General features: G+C 38.6%; 3 protein-coding genes across 12 annotated transcripts; all 3 read left to right on the top strand.

Annotated features, from left to right (window-relative positions):
- Nucleotides 1-776: 776 nt before the first annotated feature.
- On the top strand, nucleotides 777-3,034 carry LOC112195988 (hexose carrier protein HEX6). The gene is made up of 3 exons (XM_024336275.2): nucleotides 777-1,064; nucleotides 1,150-1,472; nucleotides 1,756-3,034. The coding sequence occupies exons 1-3, from the start codon at nucleotides 935-937 to the stop codon at nucleotides 2,824-2,826; spliced, it is 1,524 nt and encodes a 507-aa protein (XP_024192043.1). The 5' UTR covers nucleotides 777-934; the 3' UTR covers nucleotides 2,827-3,034.
- Nucleotides 3,035-3,811: 777 nt separating this feature from the next.
- Nucleotides 3,812-8,163, top strand: LOC112195425 (uncharacterized Rho GTPase-activating protein At5g61530). Of its 3 annotated transcripts, none has more exons than XM_040511483.1 (10): nucleotides 3,812-3,966; nucleotides 4,372-4,486; nucleotides 4,573-4,835; nucleotides 5,446-5,508; nucleotides 5,601-5,619; nucleotides 6,212-6,310; nucleotides 6,478-6,555; nucleotides 6,651-6,922; nucleotides 7,006-7,168; nucleotides 7,680-8,163. In XM_040511483.1, the coding sequence occupies exons 2-10, from the start codon at nucleotides 4,426-4,428 to the stop codon at nucleotides 7,817-7,819; spliced, it is 1,158 nt and encodes a 385-aa protein (XP_040367417.1). In that variant the 5' UTR covers nucleotides 3,812-3,966; nucleotides 4,372-4,425; the 3' UTR covers nucleotides 7,820-8,163. The 3 variants fall into 3 exon arrangements, with proteins under 3 accessions (XP_040367417.1, XP_024191661.1, XP_040367421.1); XM_024335893.2 differs by having other exon boundaries at nucleotides 3,813-3,966; nucleotides 6,651-6,895; XM_040511487.1 differs by having other exon boundaries at nucleotides 3,821-3,966; nucleotides 4,377-4,486.
- Nucleotides 8,164-8,821: 658 nt separating this feature from the next.
- LOC112195040 (putative disease resistance RPP13-like protein 1) lies at nucleotides 8,822-16,150 on the top strand. 8 transcript variants are annotated; one of them, XM_024335730.2, is made up of 11 exons: nucleotides 8,822-8,837; nucleotides 8,944-9,104; nucleotides 9,261-9,387; nucleotides 9,529-13,763; nucleotides 13,897-13,981; nucleotides 14,103-14,164; nucleotides 14,243-14,476; nucleotides 14,694-14,761; nucleotides 15,366-15,411; nucleotides 15,556-15,685; nucleotides 15,757-16,150. In XM_024335730.2, exon 4 carries the CDS (start codon nucleotides 9,569-9,571, stop codon nucleotides 13,751-13,753), a length of 4,185 nt encoding a protein of 1,394 aa, XP_024191498.2. In that variant the 5' UTR covers nucleotides 8,822-8,837; nucleotides 8,944-9,104; nucleotides 9,261-9,387; nucleotides 9,529-9,568; the 3' UTR covers nucleotides 13,754-13,763; nucleotides 13,897-13,981; nucleotides 14,103-14,164; nucleotides 14,243-14,476; nucleotides 14,694-14,761; nucleotides 15,366-15,411; nucleotides 15,556-15,685; nucleotides 15,757-16,150. The 8 variants fall into 8 exon arrangements, with proteins under 8 accessions (XP_024191498.2, XP_040367403.1, XP_040367406.1 ...); XM_040511469.1 differs by lacking the exon at nucleotides 8,822-8,837 and having other exon boundaries at nucleotides 8,909-9,104; nucleotides 14,366-14,476; XM_040511472.1 differs by lacking the exon at nucleotides 8,822-8,837 and having other exon boundaries at nucleotides 8,909-9,104; nucleotides 14,083-14,164; nucleotides 14,366-14,476.
- Nucleotides 16,151-17,195: the final 1,045 nt, after the last annotated feature.

Here is a 17,195-nt window from a genome sequence, read left to right as displayed (position 1 = left end):
TTCTGTTGCTTTCCTTCTACTTTTAGCCCCTCTCTCGCCATCTCCACCTGTTCTGCAAATTCTTAACAAGTCTCCGGCGTCGGAGGCATGGTTTTTTTCGTGAACAACATATTAGTTATTAAGCATGTTAGAACTGAAGTTTTTGAACATAATGAGCTAGGATATGTTCTTTAAGTGGCCCATTAATCTATAATCCGGATATCTAACATTTTCTTTTGATATGAACTTTGAAGTAGTTTACGCGAAACGGTTTTAAGATTTATGTTTCTAAAGAAATCACCATGTTGACTAGATATAGAGCAGCCCGATCACGAAGTGTCACATTAATCCGGCCGGCACTTGGTGTCACGTTGCTACTGGACACCTAAACCTAAACTTCTGCCATGACAAAACATGACCAAGACTTATGCAACAGAATATAGAAACTAAGACCTTGATTAAGGCATAATCATTTCTTAAAGGGGAATATATAATACTTTCTCTGATATTTTATACAGATTCTGTTCCAATAATTGGGGTTTGTAGAACTATGACCATGGTTAAGTTTCTTTTGTCCATTCATTCTTTAAGAATTTGTAGAACTATGACCATGGTTAAGCTTTCTTTGAGAATTTGTAGCCTTATCCCAACAAGTAGTTCTCTGGTTAGCTCTCTGCACACACAACTGGCAACTGTAGCATGTGTTGAATGGTCCAGCTTGAGAGTGATACTGATTGAAACTAGTGTACATGTTCCTATGTGTCCAAAACGATTTGATATTCTAGCTTTGAATATCCCACAAGATCAAGTTTGCTCTCACGTGCTGATCTCAACCAGTCAAGGAAAGACTGCTCTTACTTTTCTCCATGTACAAGTTAAACACGTACTTCAACTTAAACTCCCTTCCAGTCTTCTTCTCTCTTTGTGCTTGTCTGAGCTTGGAAGAAACTTAGCTATGGCGGTCGGAGTAGCACTAACAGGTGAAGGTGGACAATACAATGGCAAGGTGACACCATTTGTCATCCTCTCTTGTATGATGGCCGCCACAGGAGGTGTTATTTTCGGCTACGATATTGGAATTTCAGGTCCGGATTCTTTTCACTTGCATTATTTTTGTTAGTCACTAGACTTGTGCAAGAAATTTAACTCTGGATTGATATGTGAACTAAGGTGGAGTGACATCAATGGAGCCATTTCTCGAAAAGTTCTTCCCGGAGGTATACAGGCGGATGAAATCGGACACTAAAATCAGCAACTACTGTACATTTGATAGCGAGCTGTTGACCTCCTTCACATCATCACTATATATAGCTGGTCTTGCAGCTTCTATTTTTGCCAGTTCCGTCACTAGAGCTTATGGCCGCAAGCCTTCGATCCTTGCCGGCGGTGCTGCATTCCTCGCCGGTTCAGCTCTAAACGGTGCGGCTGTGAACATTTACATGCTGATCCTAGGACGCATCTTGCTTGGTGTTGGGGTTGGTTTTGCAAATCAGGTACCACATGATTTTGCTTATGTGGACATAAGAGGCAAAATAACTAGAAAGTGAAGTCTAATCATAAGAATTAGAATATAATCCCACATCACATTTTTCTCCAATTAATTTCAATCTGACAAAAGAATTGAATCTCGTAAATATTTGACATGTTACGTTAGTACAATGCAAAAATGTTCCATATGTTAAGAAAAGATTCACGAGTTCTCCAAATTGAGTAACATCTACCTTGACAGAGATATTCTAACCTTAAAAAATGTCAATCTGTTAATGTGTTTCGCAGTCTGTTCCTTTATATCTTTCAGAGATGGCACCATCAAAATATAGAGGGGCAATTAGTAATGGCTTCCAATTTAGTGTTGGCATTGGTGCATTATCAGCTAACCTCATCAATTACGGCACTGAAAAGATCGAAGGAGGTTGGGGGTGGCGAATCTCCCTAGCCCTGGCTGCAGTCCCAGCCTCAATCTTAACACTCGGCGCAATTTTCCTTCCGGAAACACCCAACAGTCTAATTCAGCGCAGTGTAGACCACCAAACAGCTATGCTAATGTTGCGGCGCATCAGAGGCGTCGAAGATGTCCAATTAGAACTTGAAGATCTCATCAAAGCAAACAACATTTCCAAAACCATCCAACACCCTTTTAGGAAGATCCTAGAGAGAAGGTATAGGCCTCAACTTGTAATGGCAATAGCCATCCCATTTTTCCAGCAAGTGACTGGAATCAATGTCATAGCTTTCTATGCCCCTATACTCTTTAGAACAATTGGCTTAGGTGAAAGTGCATCACTTTTGTCTGCTGTCATGACCGGTGTAGTCGGTACAATCTCAACCTTCATATCCATGCTTGTAGTGGACAAGTTTGGCAGAAGGGTCTTGTTCATAGTTGGGGGCCTTCAAATGTTGGTGTCACAAATGATGATTGGGGGAGTCATGGCGACTCAACTAGGTGATCATGGTGGAGTGAGCAAAGGGTATGCATATTTGGTACTGGTTTTGATTGGCATATACGTAGCCGGGTTTGGGTGGTCTTGGGGACCTCTAGGATGGTTGGTTCCTAGTGAAATTTTCCCACTGGAGATTAGGTCAGCTGGGCAAAGTATCAATGTGGTGGTGAACTTTTTGTTCACTTTTATTGTTGCTCAAACGTTTCTAGCTATGCTTTGCCACTTCAAGGCTGGGATTTTCTTCTTTTTCGGAGGTTGGGTGATGGTGATGACACTGTTTGTGTACTTCTTTTTGCCGGAGACGAAGAATGTGCCGATTGAGAAGATGGAGACAGTGTGGGTGGAGCACTGGTTTTGGAGGAGAATTGTTGGGGAGTTTGGCGAGGACACCAAGAATGAAGCTTGACGATGAAGAAACACTAGGGATGCAGAATTTGAATGGGCCTATATATCAATGGTCCAAAATATGATTCTAAATTCACATTACACTAATTCAGAATTTGAATGGGGCCAATACATTTTTGTGGGCATGGCCTGATTCTAAAATTCAATGTTCTTTTCATTTTGATATATTTTTTAGTTAAAACTTGAACCAGTTATGATCATATCCAACACTTGAAAGGTATAAATGAATTAGTACATGAACTTCCAAAGCCATGCTAACTTGATACTTCCAAAACCATGGCACAACTTGAATTCAGATCACTGCTGAAGAGACTCAGTATGCCACCATATATATAGTGACTGAATGTAAACTTTCTAGTTTTACTTTATTTTTTTTGTTAGAAGAAAACGATCTAAGTTGAAAATTTGAGAGAACCATCAAGAAAAAATGTAATGGAGAATTTTCTCCATATACACTTGCTTCCATACGAAATTTCCCTACATTTTCACCCTAATTTGTCAAAAGTAGAATAGTCTCCAAGTAAATAATTTTAAAAAGTACCACATAGTTGACCAATGTAAACAACCATTTCATCCAAAACACAGTTGACCAATGTAAATTTATTTGGTCAAACTAGACCCATTTGTATTTGTTTGTTTATCTTTTGGGAAGTTGCTTTTGTTAAATATCTGTCACATCCATTACAAAAAAATCCAAATAAATCGTCACAAAATAAATCAATATTCAATATAGGCGACCATATGTAACAGAAAACGTAACAACGTGGGACCTTCAACGTAGGCCCTGTCACTGCCGTCGGATTAAAATATAAAACTAAAAATCTCCACTGATAAATAAATAAAAAGTAGATAATCTCAGTCTACGACTCCTCGCACATGGCGGTTATAATCAGCATTCAGTTAAAAGAACACTCCAGAACAAACCAATCACTCGCGGCCACTATTCCACGTGTCACTACTCCATTAGCGAGCCGACTCAAGTCACAAACAAACCAATCGCAGAGAAGCGCCTCCTTTTGAAAATTCCCCAATCTTTGAATGACTTTTTCTCTCTCTAAAAAGCAGCGATTTTTTTTTTTCTTTTTTCTAAATTTCATTTGAATTTTCCAGCTTCGATCATCTTCTTCTTTCCTGATCAAAGGTAGCTTCTTTTTCCTTTGAATCCCTTTTTTCTTTGCAAACTAGGGTTTGGGTTTGTGTTTAATTATCCAAAGATTGAATTTTTATCTCTGTGTTAGTAGTACTGGGTTTGATCAGCTTGCGATTGATGTTTATTTTTGCTCCAGAATTATTTGTTTTGAAAACGATGAAGGTTTTGGGAATCTGATACTGTTGTTTAGGTTTTGAATTTGATACTGTTGATCAATAAAGATGAGAGCTTTTTGAAGGCGACAGATAGAATTAACTGTACTTTATTGGCTTAGTTAAGAGTTTAGAATCTTAATTTTCAAGAAGAGAGCTTGATTTTTTTTTCTTTTTCAATTTTCAATACTAGATATGATTGATATGCTATATGAGAAGTAGAAAGCTGATTTTTGGGGTTTAGTTCAGACCAGGTTCTTCCATTTAAAGTTTGATTCTTGAGACTGTTACTGATTCAATGCCTTCGGCTGTCTCGCCGCGGTGGCAAGAGAAGGCTACTGGTTTCTTTTCTACCTCAGGTAAGTTTTGATTACAATGTTTTCGTTTTAGTCCTTGTGGTTAGTGAAGAGAAGTTGTTGATTGTTATAGGTGAGTTTGAATGCAGGGGTGAAGATTAAGGAAGCTGGACAAACGGCTGGGACATTTGTTGAGGAGGTTACGAAGGATGCTAAAGTTAATGTGTCTGATATGGCAGGGCGAGTTGGGTCAATGTTCAAGAGTCGATGGGCGATTCTTCAGCAGCCATCGACTAGACAAGCTGTGCAGGAGCGCCTTATAACTGCTGCTGCTACGACTGGCACATTGTTCAGGAAGGGATTGTCGGAGACAAAGGACAAGGTTTCGGTTGGGAAGATAAAAGTTGAAGAGGTAGATTTGCTAGTACTTTATTATGTGGTGAAAGTTCACATAATTATACTAGATGGCTACAAGGCTCATTTACTTTATTAAGGGGTCTCATGTTTTTTGTCTAAAGTGTAAGGAACATAAAGGTGTTTAGTTCAGAATATAAAATCTTGCCTTGCTGGATTGTGTTAACCTAGTAGAATTCTGAGCTATATTATCTAGCCAACTTCATCTTAGGTAGCTAAGAGCCTATGGCCCAAAAGCATAACTGGATTTGGCAATGTTGGTGAGTTTCTACTCCATCAGCTACTTCAACACAGCATTGATGCAGTATCTTGGGAATATTACTGTTGGCTTTATTTCCAATGAGTGACTCATTTTTATGTGTATTAAGGTTATTAAAAAACACACTAGGGTGCAAAATTGTATACAAGAGTCAAAAAACGAAAATATCATGATATCTTTGCTGTTTCTTTCATCCTAACAGTGGTCAGCATTTACAATAAATCATCACTTTGGTAAATACTGACTTTCCGTTTTTCCCATAACATATTTAAGCTTGCATCATCCATGAAATAGTCATATATTTGAAGTGGGGATGATAGCTTACACATTTGAGGTGGTAACATTTCAGGTGGCAAAGAAGACTGCCCAAAAAAGCAAAACCATTCTGACTGACATTGAAAGATGGCAGAAGGTATAGAATTTTGAGAAAATTTCTTCCGTTCTTTTCTTCTCTTTATTATACACATTTTGGAAGTATTATGATATCTCCTCCTTTCGTTTCAGGGTGTTGCAAGCACAGATGGTAAGTATCGATAACTTTATACTGCTTTCATAGTACCCTGTTTGTTGGAATAAAATTAACTAAATATTCTGAGAGTATTTTAGCTGTGAGATTTCCAGTCTTAAATTTGATGAAACTGAAATACTGACTAGTTTAGGTGTGGATGCGGACTGTGAAAGATTTTATGACTGGTTTAGGTGGTCCGCTAGTTTCCAATGGCCTCTCTGTGGCTTCCTCTTGGATCAACTTTCTAAACAAGCAAGGCAATATACAATGTGATTGAATGGAGCTGGATGTTGGATAGAAGATAATACTTGTGCATGAAGTTTGGGATTGAGGAAGATTAAGTATATTTGTTTCTTTGACATCTAAGGATATGATAGCATAGCTTTTGGCACATGGCCCTGACTTTATTTGCATGCTTAGCTATAAGGTTGATATTGTCGCTGAGTTTTTATTGAAAATGACTCGGGGTTTTATTAGTTGGCAATGTGTAAGAAATTATAGGATGGTCTGGAGGTTTGTGTGCTTATGATTAAAATTGTATAGTACAGCATTAGTTCCTTTTAATGCTGGCATGGATGCTGATGGTCACTGTACTTTCTGTTTGCAGTTTTTGGAGTTCCGATTGAAGTTACTGTGCAACGGCAACAATCTAGCAGGCCTATTCCTCATATTTTGGTGAACTGTGCAGATTATCTCATATTATCAGGTGCTGCACCATAGGACTACTCTGATGTATAGGCATGCATATATGTGTCTGCAAGGATATTTTGCAGATATTTAACCACATGCATTCATGCTGGCAAAATTTATATACATGTACTGAGTTTCCATTTCTAGATGATTAATTTGTTCGTAATTGTTTTTGTTTACTAGGGCTAAACACACCATACCTGTTTAAAGGTGAGGGAGATAAAAAAGTTATCCAACAATTGATTTCGATGTATAACCAAGGTATGCAAAGTGTGCGTCTTTTTTCTTTCTTTTGATAAAGTCTCTGAGTTGTTCAATTTGGAGGGAGTCTAATGTTGTAATATCACCTATATCAGATTCAAATGCATCAATACCAGAGGGTGTAAGTTCAATTGATGTAGCGGCTCTTGTCAAATGTTACCTAGCTACCCTTCCTGAGCCACTAACCACACTTGAGCTTCATAACGAGATCAGAGGTGCTCGTTCTAGCATAAATGCAATGAGAAACACGCTGAAGAAGCTTCCTACTGTAAACTATACAACACTGGAATTTATTACTGCACTACTGCTGCGTGTTAGCCAGAAGTCAGTTCTTAACAAGGCAGGATATGCCCCCCTCTCTTTCTCTGTGCGTGTTGTCGTACACATGGGCTTGCTATTTATAGGCACATATTCGATTCAAGTACTCAGTTTATTTAAATTTATGTACAGATGGACACCCAAAGTCTTGCAATGGAGATGGCCCCGGTTATAATTTGGCAGAAGGGTCGGGCACCAGACCTATATAAAAAGTATTGGAATCAACCATCTAAAGGTCTTTCCAAGAAAAACTCAGATCCAGAGCCTACTTATAGTGCATGGGACATGCTTTCTGGTGAGCGGTTCATTCCGTAAAATTTATATACAAATACTTTCATTGTTTTAAAAGAAAAATTCAAAGGATGAATTAGGTTTCCTTGAAATAGAGGGATAATAGAAAAATCCATATATGTAAATTCTTCAGGGGAGCAATATATGTATGTAGTACATCAAGGATCCATTAGACAACAACATAGATATGAAATGAATCTAAATGTACTCATTATGAAATTACTCGGCCATTAGTGCCTTGTCATTTCTGTATTTTACTGTTGTAACTAGTTGATGTTGATTGCCTTTTCTTCCAACTAATTTATAAAGTTATAGTGTTCAATTACATTTCCCCTTTCTTTGTAATCAGATGAATGTTAGTGTAAAAAACTGGGTCAACTCTATGATGAAAATCAGAAATGTAGAAATGATAATTGAGAATTTGATGTTTATAATTACAAATTCTACTAGATTTGTGTGACATTCATGTTTCTTTCCTTTTCCCTTAACTTAATTTTTTGCTGTTGTGGAATTAGATGAAGGTGATACTGTAGATGATTCCATTCCCTTGGATGATGGAGTGGCTATTGACTTGGGAGCTATCGAGGTTGTTCAGTGTCTCATGGAACATCACAATGCGATTTTCACTGATGCAAATGAAACAGTCTGGAGGTGACATCATCTGACAGCATCTAATTCAACTGAAATGTATCGAGACAGAAAGCTTTGGTTGAGATGGCTGCTGGACGGTAGAGGTTATGTTCTTTGCCAATCCCAAAAAGGGTTCAGTTTCATCTCTATTTGGATTTTGGGGTATGGCAAAGCGTGAATTACTTGCGTGGGGAAGGAAATTGACTGTGTCGTTACACTTCTTTGTTTGAGTGCTTGGTCTGCAGCACTGAAAATCTTGCAAATAATACAGAATTGGTTGTGTGATGAGTTTTGTCTATATTATTTTACTATGGGAAGTTAGTTTCTAACTTACTGCAGCATCTTTACAGTATTTAAATTTCTTAATGACATCAGTTCATATTGAGCTCGGTGGATTCAGCTGGCAGTAGACTAGGTCTACATTGGACCAACACATTGTACAAAGAAGTAAATTTTGTGACCCATATGGAAGTATACTGTTAGTAAAGTAAAGCTAGCCACATGATCGAGGTTATTAGGATTATACAGAACGAAGTTCGAGGGACCTGATCATACTGATTCCTGAATATCAAACACCTATTCCTTTGTTTAGTGTCCCAAATCCGCAGTTGATTTAATCATGAAATAAAAATAGAGTTGGCACAACAAAACAGAAATAAGCTATGGGAATTGCAACTTTCATCTGGATTTGGTAATAGAAATGATAAGATTCCGAGTTAACTACAAGGATCTGATACAATCCATCTTACTGTCCTCCAATTATGATCGATTGCAGAGACCAATCTACAGGTCTGGCAATGGTGCAGCACTCGTCCCAAGTGGACGAAGGGTGTTACAGTAAGAATTGAAACAATTGCCTAAAGTCGTAGAAGGGCATTGATACTCACAATTCACAAACTTCTTCAACTTACACATACTGTTGAAGCACCCACAAGGAAGTCAAGAACCAGTCAATAAAATGAAGCCAAATATTGTGTAGCCTATACTTGGAACCAGTCAACTCATACTGTTGCACTTTTTCATAGATGAAGCCAGTTAAAATGGTAACTTTGGTGTCGGCCGGGTGAAACCTTTGTGTGCAACAGTTTTTAATTACATTTCCTCATCATTTGTGTTGTGTGGCTCAGCTTTTGTTTCACTGACTTCTAGGAAAGTGCAAGTGGTTTTCATATCTCTATACTTTTCGCCAGAGGAGCTGCTGTCCATTCATACTTGATCTATACACAGTGCTGTGTGTGCATTATTCATCTACAGAGAGCGCTCTTGAATTTGGATTCAGATAATCTTTGATCATTAGAACTTACTTCCATGTAAGCTCTTCTCGAATCCATTATTTTTCTCTCTGTTTGAATTTTTTTGTATGTATATATATATATTTGCATGCACCAATATATATTCAGATTTGCACAATAGTTTGCATTCGATTATGAACTAACTAAATCGCTTCCACTTACTAATTTGTGCAGCGGCTGGAATCAGATTTGCAACAAGGAAGTCTGTCACGATCATGATCTAAGAGACTTGGCTCACCTTGTGGAAGAATTTACTTTGCAAGTGCTTTCGGTGTGATTTCACAGAAGAATCAACTTTCATGTAAGTGTTTTCCGATCTTGCAGATTAAGAGAAACAAATAAAAAAATAACATCCATTTCATTCTTTTAAATTAATTTCTGCATACATGCATCAATTAGACTTGCACCTTAATTAACTACTAGTTTCGATCACTTTCTGCAGTTTTGAATACTATCGTACAAAAAAAAGAAAGAAAAAAGCGATGGGAGAGGCTGTTCTTGGGGCATTCCTTCCGGTGCTGCTTGAGAAGTTGGCGAATCGAGAGGTCATTGAGTACTTCGGACGCCTTAAGGGGGTCGACAAAAAGGTGCTGGAGAAATGGACTGGAATGTTGACTGCAATTGAAGCGGTGCTGAGTGATGCGGAGGAGAAGCAACTAACACAAACCAATGTGAAACTGTGGCTAGATGATCTCAGAGATTTGGCTTACGATGTTCAAGACATATTGGACATATTTGATACCAAAATGCTGAAGCGAAGGATAGAAAGACAAGAAGGAAGCAAAAGCAAGTTATGCATCAGCTCACTTTCTAAACTTAAATTCAATTTTAGTCTGAACTCAGAAATCAAGAAGATTACTGATCGACTAGAAGGGATAACTACTCGAGAAAAGCAGTTTGGTTTGAAGAAACTTGGAGGGTCTAAAAAGCCATGGAAAATGCCACCCACTACTTCTCAACTAGATGCACCTGTGATCGGAAGGGATGAAGCAAAAGAGCAGATTCTTAAGGATTTGCTCTCAAAAGACAAGCATCGTACCACCGATTTTCAGAATTTTCATGTGGTTTCCATTGTTGGTACGGCTGGACTAGGAAAGACAACACTTGCTAAACATGTATTTAACGATGCTGTAACGCAACAGTTTTACCCAAAGGGATGGGTGTCTGTGTCCGATGACTTTGACATTGTAAGGGTGACAGCAGCAATTCTTGAATCAGTCACGTCAGCTCATGTTCAGGAATTCAAGGAGCTTAATTCAATTCAGGAGAAGTTAAGTAAGGAATTGGCTGGCAAGAAGTTTTTAATTGTTCTAGATGATGTCTGGGACACATGTAAGTATGGTCAATGGACAACACTGCAGTCCTCCTTTCGTCTTGGAGCAGCTGGAAGTAAGATCATTGTGACAACACGCGATACCAATGTTGCAAAAATGATGGGAGACACTAGCCCTTATAACTTGGAGTCGATGTCAAAAGATGATTGTTGGAAAATCTTTGAGCACCATGCACTCTTAAACAACAGACCCCAAGATGTTGAGTTACTTCAGGAAAAAATTGTAGTAAAATGCAATGGATTGCCGTTGGCTGCAAGGACACTTGGTGGTCTTTTACGTTGTAAAAGAGTAGAAGAATGGGAAGAAATATTAGACCACAAGATGTGGACTCTATCAGACCGCCAGACAGACATCCTTCCAGCATTAAAATTGAGCTATCATTATCTCCCTTCGAATTTGAAACAGTGTTTCTCCTACTGTGCATTACTTCCAAATGATTTTGAATTTGGGGAGATGCAATTGATCCTTTTGTGGATGGCAGAGGGTTTGATTCTGAAGCAACAAAATAAACAAATGGAAGATTTGGGCCGTCACTATTTTCGAGAGTTGGTGTCTAGGTCATTATTTCAAAAATCAAGCAAAGGAAACTCGCGATACATAATGCATGACCTCATTACTGATTTGGCACGTTGGGCTGCAGGAGATTCATGTTCTAGATTGGAGGATATGCAGAATTATGACTCACAACATAGATGTTTGCCCAAGGTTCGTCATTCGTCTTACATTCGTGGTCAGTATGACGGGGTTAAAAAGTTTGAGGTTTATTCTGAAGCTATATGTCTGCGGACATTCTTACCACTATCACTATCAGATTACCACTTTAATCTGTATCTGGCTCAAAAGGTTACTTCTGATTTATTGCCCAAACTCCAATACTTGCGACTGCTCTCTTTGAGTGGATATCAAATGACCGAGCTGCCAAATACAATTGGTAAATTGAAGCATCTACGGTATCTTGATCTTTCCCACAATCGAGAAATAAGAAGTTTGCCAGACTCAACAACCACTCTTTACAACTTACAAACATTGATATTGGACGGATGTTCTCGATTGAAGGCACTACCCACAAGCATGAGGAATCTAGTAAATTTGCGTCACCTAATGAATTCGAATACATCTTCATTGGAAGAAATGGCTCCTCAGCTTGGTCGATTGACTAATCTCCAAACATTGCCTAATTTTGTTATTGGCAAAGCTGGTAGTGGATCAGGAGTAAGAGAGATTGGGTCATTGTTGCATCTGCAAGGGACATTGCACCTATCAAGACTAGAGAATGTAGATTGTGTCGAGGATGCTAGAAGTGCCAGCTTAAAGAGCAAGGAGGGGCTTGAAGCTCTGTTTCTTTCGTGGTCTTCTTCAAGTGACTCAACAGAAATTGCAAACCATGTGCTTGACATGTTACAACCTCATACCAAACTCAAAGAGCTCACCATCCAAGGTTATGCCGGATTGAAATTTTCAACATGGATTGGAGACCCTTCATTCTCTAATGTGGTGCGTGTAAGGTTAGAAGGTTGTCATCATTGTCAACTCTTGCCGCCATTCGGACAATTGGCTTCTCTCAAAGAACTTTATATAGAAAGAATGGATGCAGTGGAAAGTGTTGGTATTGAGTTTTGTGGAGAAGGTAACTTGCCGTTTCAAGCTTTAGAGACCCTTGAGTTTCAGAAACTGAAAAATTGGAAGAAGTGGTCTGCTTGCCAACAAAATGAGGGGGTTGTGGTTTTCTCTTGCCTGAAAAAGCTTTCCATCAGCGACTGCCCCAAATTGGAGGGTAGTTTACCAGAGAAGCTTGATTCATTAGCACAGCTTCAGATATCTGGATGTGAGGAATTGGTGGTTTCAATATCCAATTATAAACAGCTTCATGAATCATACATCAAAAATTGCAAGATGGTGGTTTACGACACAAGTCCAGCTCTCTTGGACTTACTAGAGAGGTTGACATTTTCAAATGTTTCAAAGCTGAGATTCGAAAGACAGGCGTTCATGAAAAGCTTGAAAAATGTTAAAGAGTTGAAGATTACTGGTTGTGAGGAGCTGACATGTTCCTTTCAGAATGAGGATAGATTACTGCAACATTTGATTTCTCTTGGTCGTTTGTGTATTGAAGACAACTCTGCCCTTGTTGAAAAGCTAGGGAAAGAAGCAGAGCAGTTGGTGCAATTGCAAGTACTGGATTGCAAGATTGAACGTCTGGAATTGAGCAAGTGTGGAAGCCTTCTGAAGGTACCAGAAGGATTGCATCACCTTACATCTCTTCAAGAGCTTCACATAAATGGATGTTCAAGTCTAGTTTCTTTTCCGGATGTTGGTCTGCCACCTTGTCTTAAAGTTTTAAAGATTCAGAAGTGCGATTCTCTGTTGCACTTTGCAAAATACCAGATTGCTCCAAGCCTAAGAAGAATAGGGATTTGCGAATGTGTGAAATTGAAATCATTGATAGAGAAAGAGGAGGTGGTGGTGGATGGTTCTTGTTCGTCTTATTGTCTCAAGTATTTAGGGATAAGTAAATGTCCATCTCTGTTGTTTTTATTATGCAAAGCCCAATTACCCAGGGCTCTTAAACAGCTTCGGATACAAAATTGTAGACAGCTGGAGTTAATAACTGAGAGGTTCCTCGATGACACCTGTCAACTCGAACGAATTGACATCTGGAAGTGCCCAAACCTTAAATCCGTACCTGAGGGACTGTGCCACCTCACCAATCTTCAGTCATTAGATATTTGGCGTTGTCAAAGTCTGGTTTCGTTGCCGAGAATGAGTGTGTGGCCAAGAGACATTGAGATCGGAGATTGTAAGAAATTGGAGGTGGCACACTTGCTGAGAGATATGATGCACACTGAGGAATTGACGATTGATTACTGTGAAGGTTTGACTACTACTTCCTTTCCCCCCAACCTAACATCACTTTCAATTGACAACATCAAGAATTGTAAGGCGCTGATGGAATCTCAAGGGTTGCACAGACTTGCCTCTTTGAAAAAATTGCGGATCGAAGGAGATGATCGAGGTCTGGTGTCCTTTCCACCTGGTGAGAATTCGAAGGAGAAGGAGATACTGCTCCCCAGATCTCTTGTTGAATTGAGAATTGCAAGCTTCCCAAATCTAAAGAAACTGAGCAAGGGCTTTCAATTCCTCACCTCTCTTGAGCGTCTCCAAATCTGGTACTGTCCGAAGCTTACAACCATTCCAGAGGAGGGCCTGCCTCTTTCACTTACGACACTTAGGATTGATGGGTGTTCACCTCTACTTGAAGAGAGATGCAAAGGACGATACCGGCCCAAGATAGCACACATCCCTTGCGTCGAAATTGATGGCTACGTGATCTAGTGGTTTCCAGGTAGGAACTTGTAATTTGAGACAACATCCGCACTGATGATAATGTTATGAAACGTAGAAAAGCGAGGGAACATGTTGAAGAAGCTTGTCAAACTTACCTCTCTATTATAACTTAATATTTGTTCCATCTGCAGGTCTGCTTATGCTCAAAACTGTAGAGCACATCCTTTTCCTCCTCCACAGAATATGATATTTGGATTCTCAATTCCAGCCTTTCCAGTAAGTTTGTGATTCCTTGTTTTGTATCTATGGAAACAATATCACCTCTGTCGAGGTTTGTCAAACTAACTTAGCTTTCAAAATGCAATTCAGTTTGTTAGTTTTGTATTGTGGAATGTAGGTTGATATTGTGGACTTCAATGGTTGGCTCGTGCAAATCCCATAATATTAGTCATTACTAAGGTACTTATGCAGCTCATTAATACTTATGCAACGTGGCATTGATGCATGCCAATTTCTAATTGGACTTTCTCATGTTAGGTTGATTTACTTGCCAAGGGGACTGATTTTAATTGTATTGGTGATTGAGTTGTGGAGGCCACCGTAAAGAAGAAGCTTAAGTAATGTTTGTTTCCTTGGCCATGCTTTTACTTATGCATACAGTATCAATCTCCCTGGGTGCTTCTTGGCAGTGTTATGAGTGTTAATCTGACGGGCTCAAAGTCTCTGGTTGGAGTAGCTGGAGTTGCTTCAGAGATTCAAAAGGAGAAGAAGGTATTTACTACTCAGTTTATGCATGTGTGCATGTGTGAAATTCATTAACCTGACTAAAGCCATTGATATCAGTTAGTTAATACAGCCAGCAGAATAAATAGGATTACACATTGTCATTTTGTACTTTCTGTTGAATGAAATGGAATATGAATTTCTGTCGTGTTTCTATCATTTACATGAACTTCAAACTGAGTTCTTTGGCTGGTTTTTGGTGCAGGGGCGGGAAGTGTATGTTATGTTGAGCTTCTTGGTGGGAATTCTGGAAGTTTACTTACTTAGTACCGAGTATGTGGTTTTGTCAAGTGAATTTAACATTTTTCAGAACCTGAGGAATTTTTTACTTAATGCCCCTGCATTTGGAGTGTGTGGTTTTCGTGAAATGCTATGAATTTTATTGATTCTCAAAATATGACTTCACATTTTAGATTTAACCTGTTGATTGTATGGTTAAAAGCTTTTGAATCAGCACATACTTCTCCAAGGGTATTTTATGCATGAAAAGCTTCACGCCCAGTCAAGTGATGTTGCTGATTTTCATTTGAAATCTCAGCAGAAAAAGAATAATAATCATCATTTCAGTCATAGAGTTCTTTTTGTTCATTGCCATTTCCAAATTCAGTTCTTCAAATTCTCTATGATGGATTGCTACTTGTCTAAGAGATCTGTGTGTGCCAATGGCCAAGATGTAAGGAGTTGTCTCAACTCCTGATGAGATACCCCTGGTGTCTTGCTCAGCCATGGAGATATGCTTGGAAAAGGGGGGAAACAAAAGAGTTGTCATTGTCTTGTTTTGACTTCTGAATCGCTAATTCTCTAGTTGGTGCTTACTTGGTTTGACCTATTAAAACTCTTTTGCATCTCTGATAGTTTATATTACCTTTTTCTGTAGGGCTCCGCAAATGTTGGGAAATCAGCGTTTATCAGTGCTTTACTGAGTAAGTTCATAAGTTGACATCCATTCATGTTTTGTTGCCTTTGGTTTACATGAAGTTTATAGCAATTCTGTTCAAAAATATAAATGCCAGGTTTTAATTTGCTGAATGAGTCATTCTTCTTTTTAAACTGACTTCTTGTTATAGTGTGACACGAGAACTGATGGCGGAAAAGGATCCAGTTGCTGCATCAGCGCAAAAGTACAAGCCAATACAATCTTCTGTTCCTGGAACTACCTTGGGTCCAATTCAAATCAACGCTTTCTTAGGAGGAGGGGTATGCCATAGTATCTGTATTTTACCAATGGCCTTTCAGAATTTAGTAGAGTAACCTTTTATTATTTGCAGAAATTATATGACACATCTGGAGTTCATCTCCACCATAGGCAAGCAGCAGTGGTTCATTCAGAAGACCGACCTTCCCTTGCTCCACAAAGTTGGCTTAGGGCTCAATCTTATCAATACATTTGCTTCGTATATAGTACCAAGAATATGATATTTGGATTCTCAATTCCAGCCTTTCCAGGAGGTTTGTGATACACTGATTCATAGTTTTGTATCTATGGAAAAAATATCAGCTCTATTGAGGCATGTCAAAGAAACTTAGCTCTCAAAATACAATCCAATTTGTTAGATTTGTATGTTGCCATTACAATCGCAATGTTTTGACTTTCAGAGCGTTTCACATCCTCGATCCTGTATTTGATTTTTTGATTTATCTATTTACGTTGTTTTACCTTTATATTTCTAAACAATAGTGTACGTTTGGAATTAAATCAGAGACGAACAAATTGAAATGAATTCCTCCATTTATTTGCAAAGTCCAGTTTATTTGCCATCATGTCGAGTATAACTTGTTCTGATTCGTGGAATGTTCCTCTTTTGGTTCAGATGTTTTACTTTACCATGGTGAATGATCCTTTCCAGTGAACCTTATTCATCTTCAAAGTATGTATGAGAAACTTCTTGTGTTGTCTGCATGTGTTAGATTGATTGTGAAGTATGTATGAGAAACTTCTTGTTTGTCTGCATGTGTTAGATTGATTGTGTAAACGATCTCCGGCTATCATGTAAGTAAAAGTGAACATACAAAACTATTTCGAGAAGTTCCATGGTGGTCGCATTCCAATGTTGTGCCTGTTGCCCTGCGCACAGCTGTTATTCTAAAGTTTTGAATTTGTATGCCAAATTTGTTCTTGTTCATGCTGCTGAGATTTTCGAATCCTTTTTGTGGTCTCTAAGATGATAGGAAGAAGTTTTTACATTCAAAACATACTGCTGCTCAAGTTACAACAGGTGTTCCGAACATTACATTGTGCAAAGATCCTTCACAACTTAGTCAATGCAACTTGGGCGAGTTTATAGGCTGCCTTATTACAGATTAACAAGAACATTACATGAATAAGTATCAACAGTCATGACACGTTTTCCAAATACACACTATGAGCTTCATAGATGGAGGTCATGGCAATGATGCAGCACCCGATTCTGAGTAGTGAGTACGAACGAAGGGTTTTAGTCTTTTAGATTGAGAATGGAAACTACTGTTTGAATGTTTCGATTTGCCTTTGTTTTTCCCCAATCAATCATACCTGTTAATTTTCTTTTCAGTAATAAAGAATATTAGAGGAGTCCATCTGTGCTACATCAACTCCATTTCTCTCTAACCCAACTTTTCATTATTCCATGATCCCAAATTGTTGTCCGTCAAAACACGTGCGGTGATCAACTGCCATTGTCGATATGATCATATGCCCCAATGTATGACTTATGAAAATATAAACTGT

Source organism: Rosa chinensis, chromosome 1, assembly GCF_002994745.2.
Source record: "Rosa chinensis cultivar Old Blush chromosome 1, RchiOBHm-V2, whole genome shotgun sequence".
Lineage (NCBI taxonomy): Eukaryota > Viridiplantae > Streptophyta > Magnoliopsida > Rosales > Rosaceae > Rosa > Rosa chinensis.
This window is presented reverse-complemented; position numbering and strand designations above follow the sequence as displayed.